Source organism: Equus quagga, chromosome 5, assembly GCF_021613505.1.
Source record: "Equus quagga isolate Etosha38 chromosome 5, UCLA_HA_Equagga_1.0, whole genome shotgun sequence".
NCBI classification, from domain to species: Eukaryota; Metazoa; Chordata; class Mammalia; order Perissodactyla; family Equidae; genus Equus; species Equus quagga.
This window is the reverse complement of record NC_060271.1, coordinates 92,880,210-92,892,453: the sequence shown is the minus strand read 5'-3', so window position 1 is coordinate 92,892,453 and position 12,244 is coordinate 92,880,210. Positions and strand designations below refer to the sequence as shown.

At 33.2% G+C, this 12,244-nt stretch overlaps 1 protein-coding gene across 3 annotated transcripts in view; it reads right to left on the bottom strand.

Moving 5' to 3' along the window:
* PPP4R3B (protein phosphatase 4 regulatory subunit 3B) overlaps nucleotides 1–12,244 on the bottom strand; it is a 63,624-nt gene that overhangs the window by 15,992 nt on the left and 35,388 nt on the right. For all 3 annotated transcript variants that reach the window (XM_046660952.1, XM_046660951.1, XM_046660953.1), the window contains exons 8-11: nucleotides 9,147–9,278; nucleotides 7,958–8,060; nucleotides 5,145–5,186; nucleotides 3,329–3,487 (exon numbers count right to left, since the gene is read on the bottom strand). In XM_046660952.1, coding sequence (XP_046516908.1) covers nucleotides 3,329–3,487; nucleotides 5,145–5,186; nucleotides 7,958–8,060; nucleotides 9,147–9,278 — 436 coding nt within the window. The remainder of the gene's footprint in view (nucleotides 1–3,328; nucleotides 3,488–5,144; nucleotides 5,187–7,957; nucleotides 8,061–9,146; nucleotides 9,279–12,244) is intronic.

The following is a 12,244-nucleotide window of genomic DNA, read 5'->3' as shown; positions in this document are numbered from 1 at the left end:
CATTAAGGTGGGCACAGGAATGGTGCAACCTGCCAAGAGCCAAGATTGTCTTATCTCTCTGGGGAAGGAAGCTTTCAAGGTAGGTGCTACTTTTAAATTTTCTGAAAATACAGCCAAAGGGGCTCCTGCTGTCAGTTTCACAGGAGAGCTAAAGGTTGTTCACTTTTTTGATAAAGGCTATAGTTACACTCCCACTATTACAGCTCCCTTTGCCCTGGAAAAATCATTTGTGAACCAACAGTACCTCCACATTATAATAACATCATTCCTTTGTTTACCAATTGCTTATGAGCTATTTTGCCTTGGGTAAAGATGTACTGTGGCAGATTATACTGTATTTGTAAAAGAATGATAAAGTAATGTATAAATAGTATAATCTGGCTTTCCACATTTTAGAATATGGAAAAGAAATTTTCCTTTTGTCTTTTCCTTAGCTAAATATTATTGCTAAAATTTTTGTGAAACACAAAAGACTATAATTTTAATCCCTTATTTTTATGTTTGTTGATCCTTTAACTTGTGATCTTTTCCTTAAGTAGCTTAATTTATTTTACTGACACCACTAGCCAAATCTTTCAAAACACAAGGTTTCTGAATGTCTGTCTCTCATTTCAACTCTCTGTTCATGGATGGAAGTCATTAAAAGTTGTGCCTGTCAAAAGAGGTTCTAAACATTATCTGAGAATAAAACAGAAAACAGGTTACATAAAGTATAAATTTCTAATAACTAACACTAAACAATGTGGAGAGAAGTGCTAGACTTATAATATCACCTCATTCTGTGGCAGAACTAAAAGACTGAAGTTCTGGCAAAGATTTGAGCAAACAGGCATGCTCTTCCACTGTTGGTGAATGAACTGACACACACAAAGCTATAGTTAAATGGCATTTCTTATAATACAGTAATGGAAATCTTGAAGCAATATAAACACTTAAGTACTGGAGATCAGTTCAATTATGATATAGCCATATAAATGGGACTACTCTGCAGTCACCAAAAAGGACTACTTATAGAAAGCCAGAGAGGAAAACCCATCATGAGAACACTGATCCTTCTAATATTAATATACAAATTTAAAGTAAATTCAATCAGGATGAACTGGATAAAATTATTTTTAAGTTATCGTGGAACAACAAATGTACAAGAACCAAGAAAATTATGAAAAATAAACATGAGGAGGGACTTTGTGGATATTAAACTTTACAACAGAGATACTATAATGACATAAGAATAAACATTCCCATTTATTTCATCTAATGAAATGAAAGAATAGACAGTCTAGAAATAAAACACAAGTATATATGGTAACTTACTACATAAAAGAAGTGACATTTTAATTCACTAAGGAAAATATAGTTTCTTTAATAAAGGTGTTGGCACAATTGGCAATTCATCTAGAAGAGAACAAAGCTAGACCCTTACTTCAAACCATATGCAAAAACAAAATTTCAAGTGTATTCCATATATAAACACAAAAAATGAAACAAAAATATTAGAAGAAAATTGAGGAGAACATTGGTATAATCTCAGGAGACTTTCCTAAGCAAGAGAAAAAAGCCATAAAAGGAAAAGAGACATATTTGTCATCATTAAGAATTTTAAAACAGTTACATGGAAAACAATACCATAAAGGCAAAGACATATGAGACTGGGACATTTTTTCCCCAAAACTTGATAAATTGTTAGTATCTTCAGTATAAAGAGAGCTCTAAGAAAAAGATAACAGGCAGTTTGCAACAGACAATATGCAAAAGCACTAAAATATGAAAAGATGTTGTCAAGAAGAAAGTAAATTAAAACACAAATGGAATACCACATTTTCCATCATGAGCCTGATAACATTTTAAAAAGCAGTAACATCGAGTACTGGAAGAATGTCAAGTGCTTCAATCTTTTGGGAAAGTAATCTAGAGGCTATATGTCAAATTAAAATTTTAAAAGGATATATTAAAAATATATACACATTTTGTCCTGGCAATCCCATTATTCGGAATCTATCTCATGGAAATAAATAAATAAACCAGCACTTAAAATATTTATGTACTAGGCTATTTACTACGGTGTTATTTGGAATAGTAAAATATCCAGATAATTTTGTTATCCATGCACTGGAGAATGGTAGAATAAATTGTGGAAGAGCCACTATATGAAATATTACTCAGTTATGTTTAGGAAAAAAATTCGTTCACACCATATTCAGTGACCTAGAGTAATATTAAGAGACTGAGAAGTGTGTTAGTATAATCCTGTTTTTGTAAAAATAAAAAAACCCTATACACATATGAATATGTTTATGTAAATTTGTACAGGTATGGAAAAAGGAATGGAAAAACAATAGTGCAGGCAGTTAACAGTGGTTACTTTAAGGTCTTTAAAAAATAAAGGAAGTAGAAGAGAGATGAACTTTTTCTCTAATTAAATGTTTAAATTTTAACTATAATTTTTATGCTCAGAAATAACCTCCAGGGCCAGCCTGGCGGCATAATGGTTAAGTTCTTACACTCTGACTCAGTGGCCCAGGATTTATGCACTCGGATCCTGGGCACGGACCTAGACATTACTCAACAAGTCATGCTGTGGCGGCATCCCACATACAAAATAGAGAAATACTGGCACAGATGGTAGCTCAGGGACAATCTTCCTCAAGCAAAAAGAGGAAGACTGGCAACAGATGTCAGCTCAGAGACAATCTTCCTCACCAAAAACAAAAACAAAAACAAAAAAGAAAAGAAAAAAAAAAGAAGTAACCCATAAAGCTCTCTTTATTTGGAGGGAGAAGGAAGCTTCTTCACCTCTATTTGCAGGAGAAATTATGAGAGGAAAGGAAAGTTTATAGTTTGCCAAAAATCAACACTGGAGCAAACATCAGCATTTAAGTTTGATTACTATAGGTCCAAGTGGTCTACTAGGGGACTACCCTTAAGCTATTTTACAAGTTTAATAAATAATCTGAGTTACACAAAAATGTTTCAAGGCCTCTATCTCCAAAATATAAAAAGAGTTACTACTAAATGACAATTTGACGAAGCAGATGTAAAAGACAGCAGTACTGGATCTATTAGTGAAATGTTATCATTGCACATGGTATTCTCTCAAACAGTTAAGCTAACTGAATCTAAATGTGAGCAATATATGGGTGAGGAAGCACTGTGACCTATTCCTCTTGTCCTTCAAATAAAAGATTAGTGCCTCTCATAATCATCTCTTTAATAGCATATACACTGCTAAAAAAACAAGTAAATTCACATAGGTAACTTCGGCTTTTATCTCTATTAAAAATGTTGTTCCTTTAAACGTTTTACAAGAATTTTCATTTAGTTTACTTACACAAGGCCAGGAAAGTGTGCTTTGAATTCATCAAGACCAAGACTCTTCTTAGCAAGTCCTTGTTCATAATATAGTTTTTTATGTGATATGTGTGATGTTCCACACAAAATGTGAGTAGCTCTAGAATTAAGGCAAGCAGCTGTGCTGTTTGATAATTATCTACAAAGAAAGTCATCATATGAAAACAAAAATAAATATTGCAATACATCTAAATTAAGAGAATAAAATCACATCCTATATTTTAGAGCAAAAGTAAAACTCTATTTCCTCCTCATGTTTATATTAACTAAAGAAGCTATAGATTTTTACTTTTCCATTAGGCAGCATCTCCAGAAGGATAACTAAATAGATACTTTCTAAGGCTCTCATATAAAATATTTAATAATAATAAGAGGAAAAAAGCCTGAATAAAAATCTACAAACATGACAATAAAAACTCTCACTGCATTTAGATTTTCTTAGTAATGTTTCCTGAATTTGTGCTGTCGTTATTAATCTTAATGAATCTCTAAGAGTCCACAGTAAACAGGAAGTACCTCAAACTTTTTGCCTAACATGGCGCCATGCAAATTTCCCAAGAAAATTAATACGCTTTCTTTGAAGACATTTTTAAGGAAAGGACACTTTTGGGTATTTGAATATCAAGTGAAAAATATTACACCAAGGTTTCTCAACACTAATCTTTTAAACATCAAATCATGAGACCTAAGAAAGGTCTATTGAAATAAACTAGCTTTTTCTTTCCTCAAGTGGCTTTGGTTTATACATTCATGGAATGATTTCAAATTGCTTCCTGAACATCAAAAGTGGATCTCTGACAAGGGCTCATACAGGTAATTACCTACACCTATTATAAATGCTTTAGGTAAGGAAATATTAAACTGTGAGGAAATTATGGAAGCACATTATAGAACAGAAAAAATGATTGACATCATCTAGTCCAACTATTTTATTTTTCAAGATTACAAACATAAATATTTTGTGGAACTATGATGCTATCAGAAATAAACTAGCATCTTTTTAATAACAGAATAGCCATTAAATAGACAAAATACAATTCTGGTATTTCAAAATCTTTTCTACTTTAAATGCACGTGAAGAGTTTTACTTGCTCCAGACCAATCTGCATAACAGCTAACAACATAGCCAATATTTGAACTAGTCCCTCACCATTAAAAACAAATTATCTTTATCTCTCAGTTTCCAAATTATACTTATAAAAGATTTTAACATTGATCTACAGTTTTAATTAAATGTCTTGTTTTCTCTTTCCCAAATTAAGACATGAAATTACTCATTATATCTCTGAACGGTCTCCTTACTTGAAAATGGCTCCAGTAGAGCTTTGATGAGCTTGATAGGAAAGACAGAATTCTAGGTACACACAACATATTTTCCATACTACCAGACCCATACCTGGTATGCATGGTCCAAGTATAAGAAACAGTGTTTACACTCAGATTCATAAACAATACTTAAGCATAAGGCTGTCATGAAGATGAATTCCTAATTAACTGCCTTAGTTTACTAGATTTCAAAAATAAGTAACTAAATCCTCAACTTTCAGGCATTTTCTTAAAAAGGTCAGAAAACAAGCTCTAAATTTATAGAACAAAAGAAAAACAAAATTTCAAATGAGTTTCTATTTTTTATATTGGATAAAATGGAATTTTTTCTTCATAGTAAAGAAAAAGTAAATCTATTTTTGGATTTTTATTAAAAATATGCCTTTCTTAGCCTTGTATAAATGCATTATACTCTGAGTAGGAAAAGGTTATAATTTGTATTAGTTCATAAAATAAGAATTCATACTTACCAGGACAAATCGTGCTGTTTTTGTTAGATCCAACTATATTATCTAATAAAAAAAATTAAAATCAGCTACTTCAGTAATAATTTCATATTTTCCTAGCACTTTACAATATTCAAAGCATGTCTTTGATCATAATCTCATTTTACCTCCAGAATAACCATTAATAATTAGTTGCTTCAGTCAAATATTATACCTCTATCTGCAACTTTTACAGAATTGGGTGCAGATGCAGAATTATTAAAAGACAAATCACTGGGGCTGGCCCCATGGTCGAGTGGTTAAGTTCGTGTGCTCTGCTTCAGTGGCCCAGGGTTTCGCTGGTTTGACTCCTGGGTGCAGACATGGCACTACTCATCAAGCCATGCTGAGGCAGCACCCCATGTGCCACAACTAGAAGGACCCACAACTAAAAATACACAACTATGTACCAGGGGACTTTGGGGAGAAAAAGGAAAAATAAAATCTTTAAAAGACAAATCATAAATATTCTGATAAAAAATGAGATTACAACTACAGACTGACTGTCATATCTTATTTTAGCTCATCTTAGTCATCCACCAACAATTAAGATATGTCTCTGCATATAGGAGTTTCTTAAACCCCACAGTAACATATACATCAACAATTAGTCATTTATGCTTTGAATTTTTTAAAAAATAAAATAAGTAGGGGCCAGCCCTGTGGCATTGTGATTAAGTTTATACAGCCTGCTTCAGTGGCTCAGGGTTTGCAGGTTTGGATCCCAGGCGCAGACCCAGCACCGCTCATCAAGCTGTGCTATGGCAGCTTCCCACATAAAAATAGAGGAAGATTGGCACAGGTGTTAGCTTAGTGTCAATCTTCCTCAAGAAAAAGAGTAGGATGGGCAACAGATGTTAGCTCAGGGCCAATCTTCCTCACACATACATGCAAAAATAATAAAATAGAATAAAGAGATCATTATAAGTAAGTTCTGATTTCTAGGCACACATCTTAGAGCACATTTGTGTAGGGAAACACAAGAATGTATATCAGAGCACTGTTCGTAACGGCAAAAAGCTAGAAACAAATGTACACTGGAAGCAGAATGGCTAAATTAGAGCACACTCAGACAGGAGAATACTATGCCAGAGTTAAAAATAAATATGATATTTTGAATATGAAATGAATAATAAATATGAAATAAAATGAATATGAATAAAAATGAATAAATATGAAAAATAAAGATCTCAAAAAAAAGCACTGGCCAAAAAGAAAAAAAATTTCATAATATGTACAAGTCAATTCATATAGTTTGAAAACATGAAAAATAATACTATATTATACATGTCATAATAATATAAACAAACATAGAGGTAATAAACTCCAAATGTGGCATTTCTTGAAAGATGGGGGTGGGGTGGGGTAGAATGAGAATGTGAAGGGGCACATAAGAAACTCCAACAGTATCTGTAATTTATTTTCTTTTAAAAACACCTGAAAAAAAATGGCAGGTTAGTTTAGATAAAGCCAATAGGAAGTATACTGGTGTCTGTTACACTATTATCTACTATACTTCTGTACGCTCAAAGTGTTTTATTTTAAAATGAATGTTAAAAATGTATTTAATTTATATAAATGGAACCATTCTGCAATAAAATGTTCTGCAATGTGTTTTACCCTCAACTTTATTTTTGAGAACCAGTGAGTTGACAGATCAAAATTCAATTATTTTAACTGCTAACAGTATACCATTATACAAATATATGATACTTTCATCATTTTCCTACCACGAAAAATAAAACAACATTCTTATACCTGTCATGCATACGTATAAATGTGCCCTAGGATACATACTCAGAAATGGAAGTGATGGTATTACGTAGGGTGTGCCCATTCTACAACTTTGTTTCGTAAACATTCTCTTAACTGACTCATAAAATTAACCACAATCTCAGAGAATATGTTCCCATACATGTAGTCATTTCAGCAGTTGAGCTGTATGCTTGTCAAAGAGTCAGTCCCTTGTTTATGCCAGTTATTTGTGGTAGTATGATTATATAATTTAAATATTACAGATTGATGAAATGTCATATAACTGTAATATCTATGGTTAAGGTGAATACAGTAGAACTCAATAAAAAAAAACTGTTGCCAAATCACACATATACAACCATGAATACTTAAAATCATAGTAGGATTCTGCACTCAGATGGCTTCAAAAATATCTTTAGGTTTTCATCCTACTTTAATAAACTGAAACGAGAAATTAGAGCTGATGAATTAGGGGCGTAGTTTACGCAAGAAAGATAATATGGAAATACAATAAAAAACACATACCACAAAAAAAAAGCCTTGACCCTCTACAAAATATCAGCAAATGAGTTAGCATTTAGAGTAAATGTTTATAAAGAGTTTATTACTTTGTTCCCTGCTTTAACCAACATTTTTGATGAACCCATCAGCTTCTGATTCTTATATTGTGAAATTAGAGAGCTTTTACTATATTTCCAAATTGTTCTCCAAAATGATGGTTCTCTTGGATTTTCTAATGTAGGCAATACATTGTTTGCTCTTATTCACTCTAGATATTAACTCTAACAACTTTGGGAACAATCTCCTTCTTTTGCTAAGTATTTACGTCTCTCTTCCTCAAGGTGTAATCTTCTTTTCCACATTTTCTATACTATTCTCTGACAAAGACACTCAGAAATAAAATCATGATTTTATATTGTGGTTTAAATTTTTTAGTAATAATTTCCCTGTGATATAAAACACCAAGTAAACAGCCTGTTAGTTATAATACTTATTTCACTCTTTAAAAACAGAAATCAGAGGAGATAAATAAGAGATCCTACCCTTTTCACATCTGTCTTCTGAAGTATTGGTCAAAAGCGGTGCTGTGAGGACATGCATACAATGGTTGTAGAAGAAATTCAGAAATTCACTTTTTTCAGTTTTCTGAAACATACATAATTAAAAAAAGACTTTATTACCTTTATGATTAATAAAACATCTTCAAGAATTAGCAATGCAGGTCATACACAAACAACAGATATTTTAAGATACTGTGAAAGAACTAGAAAACTAGTTATATTCACTTGAATCTCATTTCTTCAGAATTGAAAAATCAAATCTATTTCATATTACATATGAAAAAATGTGAAAGGAGGAAAAAGACTAGATAGTACTATAAAAAGGTCTTCTGAGGAAAATTATTCAGAACAATTTATTTTCAAATATGCTTATGATCTGAAATACAATGAAGAATCTATCAAGCAATGTGAGAGCAACGTTTAACCGCTTAAAATTTGAAACGCTAAATTTTGCAGTCTATCCAAATTTGAAAAACAACCAAATCAACTTATGAAGCCATTAGACAAAAGACAGAATTTAGATCTATTTTTAAAAATCTGTTACTTGGAAATTTGGAAAACAAAGCCTATTGATTTTTTGGCCACTATGTTTTACACAACTAGTCCAACAAACTTGTAATGATTTAAAAATAAGATACATATTCTCTAAATTGGAGGGAATCTTATCAAGGAAAAATATCCCACCATTTTGAGGCAACCATTATCAGTATTTTGGAATACCTCCTTAAGTTCTTTTTTTATGACTTCTTTTACTGTGCATCTGAGATCATTCAGTACACATTAATCTTTTTTATTGTGATAAAAAAATACAACATCAAAATTACTGTCTTAACCATTTTTAAGTTTACAGTTCAGTACTGTTAAGCGTATTCATATTAATGTGTATCAATTTTTAAGAAGTTAACATACAGAGGCCAAGGGCCATAAATAGAAGTGCTAACATTGTAAGATTTTAACAGATCACAATCTTGTATTGTGCCACAAATGAACTGCTATAGGAACACTATTGCAACTTGATACTGAGGGTACAAATACTTAAGTATTTATTACATCACAAAATTGTACAAATTTTCAATTTACATATAATTTATATATTTACACATAATTTATTATATATAAAATCATCTAAAACTGAGTAGACCAAACATTTTAGCTCAGAGTAATTTCTTACATTAGTTGTAGCTAGCATATTCTCTGGATCAATTAGAGTACGAAGAAGTCCCATTAACTGAACGGCACCTCCTAGCTCAGGATCAGTATCACAGATCATTTGTTCAATTACTACATTAATAAGAAGGATATCCTGAAAGAAAACATGTTTTCATTACACTCGGTTTGAATATAAAAGAAATATACCAGCTGAAAGAACAAAATCAGAATTATATAGGAGAAAAAAAAAGAATGAATGAACTCAAACTTTTTTGCTCCTAATGTTTTTCAAAGTTCCATAAACAGAGTGAAAGAAATCCACTCAAAAAAAAAAAAAAGGGCATATTACAGCTTAGAATACCATCGATATAGAGAAGTGGAAAACAAAATCATTTGCCAGAAATTCTTGTTCACTGGAGGTTCTAAGAGATTCTAGGTTTCAGCCTCAGGTATAAATTTACAAGTTGACTAAACAAGCAAGATCATACATCATGTGACCCAACATATAGATTATCTCAGCTTCTAACTAGAAAATCCTCTTGGGTGGGGTGGGGAAGGAGCAAAAATAACCCAGTACTCAACTCTCCACAGGAGGTAACAGGGCACACATTATGTTATACAATGATCTAATGCCAAATAGACCTGTTGTTAGATTAGTAACAGCTCTTGGGTCTTAACATAAAGAGCCACAAAGCAGCTTGCAGATACAAAATTTACTTGCCTTCTGTCTTTATTTTTAAAGCAGAAGTCTTGAACATTAAAGTTGGACACAAAGTGATTGTTCATGTCAAAGGAAAAGTTTTGACATCATCTCAGTAGATGTGAGAATATGTTTATTATTGGGAAAGAAAGGTAGTAACTGAAGGAGATGAAATAAGGGAACTGCATGAAATGAAGATAAATGTCTTAAATTGGGAGAATTCTGCAAAGTAATAAAAAGAAACTTTTTTTTATTATTTTGTTTTGCCTGCCCGCCACTAAACTTAACATGATGTGTTACCCAAAAATAGTATTTCCCTGTGAAGCTGTTTGTGATCTTAAATGCAATGCAGAACCAACAAAACCATGTCAGAACATCTTAACTGCTGAAAACTAGAACCCTACTCTCTATTATGTTTTAAAATTTGAACACCAATGAACTGATTCCACTATGGCATTAGAAACAATAAAATTTCTTCAAAGAGGAATTATGAAATAAAAATCACAGAATTACATTAATAAATCCAGACCCAAGCCTTATTTCAATTAGAGAGCAAAGAGCAGATTCCACATTAATCTGCTGCTATTTCTTATTCTGGTATGTTCAGCAAAGCATACTTCATATAAAATGTTAAGATATTACAAAAAGGTGTCAGCCAGTGAGCTATCTTCAGAACAATGTTATGGCATTTACTTTAAATTTATGTCAATGTTTACTTGGATTCTACCAGTTAATTACGGCCTCAGATAATTTGCTCAACTACATATCATTCTCTTACATAAGTTCATTCATTTAAAACTAGGCAAAAAAACCCTGATGAATTTAGGTTACATCTAAATAAAAACAAGAGTAACAATAAAGACTTAATGTATGGCTCATACATGGAAATGTCATTTCAATATATACTTTTTAAACTTTACTCTTGTCTTGTTTCTCAAACGCAGTTTCTCACAATCCTGCTTCCATAAGTACCAATGCCAAACTGCTGGTCTACAAGCAGAGATAAAAGGGGAATGACCTGTGCTGACTGAGAGTCCCAAAATTTGGTGACTCCTGGAACTGAAAAAAGCCAATTTAGGGGCCAGCCGGATGGCACAGTGGTTGGGTTTGCAGGCTCCATGGCTTTGGATCCTGGGTGTGGACTTGCACACCATTCATCAAGCCATGCTGTGGCAGCATCCCACGTGCAAAACAGAGAAAGACTGGCACAAATGTAAGCTCAGGGACAGTCTTCTTCAAGCAAAAGGAGGAAGACTAGCAACAGATGTTAGCTCCGGGCCAATCTTCCTCACTGAAAAAAAAAGCCAACTTACATATTTCACAGTGAAACGGACTGCTACAGGAAACTACAGCCTTTTCAAGAGATTAAAAAAATAAAAAAGAACTGCCTTTCTCCAAGTCCTGTAAGACTTTCCTGCCAGACAAAGGTATATGCACCACTGAGTGCTATTCTTTAGAACTTTTTAAGGTACCCAAGTTTGAGACAGGAAGGGCACAGAGGTCAGTAGGTAAAAGGGAATCTTCAGATTTAAAGACTATGCTTAGATAAGATCTTTAAAATCCACAAGAAGCAAACAGTCTAGAAGCCTACTAAATAGTTGAAGAAGCTTAACTGTCAAGAAAGTTTCAGAATAAGCAACAGTCTGTGATTGTTTAATCTCTAAGACCACCACTGGGCTAGAGAACTCACACCAACAGTAAGTAGGCAACACAGATTATATAGAGCCCTGAAGGAAAGGCATCTTTCACTGCCTATCTCAGATGTAGTCACAGCTGATAATGTCCTGAGGAAAGGAACCTAGGTTTTGGAAGAAAATGGGCAAGGGAGATTCTTCAGAATACAGAACCAGGGACAGCCAGTTGGATGGAGGACCTACAGGGACAAGGGGTCTAAGCTACTGCTCTTCCACAAATATTTGACGGACTAGTGCATCACGGATGTGAATGAACGACCGCTGTATGCATGTCCTCCCTTTTTCCAAACAAAAGTTTAATTGTGATGTTGGGGGCAGATAAATTATCTTTTTGTATATAGGTCACTGAAACACTAGGAGACTTATCTGGACCTGAAGAGGATTGTATAACATCCAAATATTGTGGATGTGGTGCTGGATACAGAAGTGAATGGAAACTTGATTGTCTTCCTTGAGGAGAGGGTGGGTGAGGAAAGAAAAGTGTATATGGACGTTAGGTAGCTATAGAGATGGACCGTGGCTAATACTACTAGAAGCCAATCTAGTCTCTATTCTTTGTCCTGCTACCAGAGCCCATATTTTGTTCAGAGAGGCAACGTACTCAACTAAAACACTGTATTTCCCAGCTTCCTTTGTAGCTGGGGGTAACTTACTTTTGGCCAAAGAAATCTAAGTAGAAACTGCTCAATGGAATCTCCAGGAAAGCACTTTAAAACGAAACAGAAG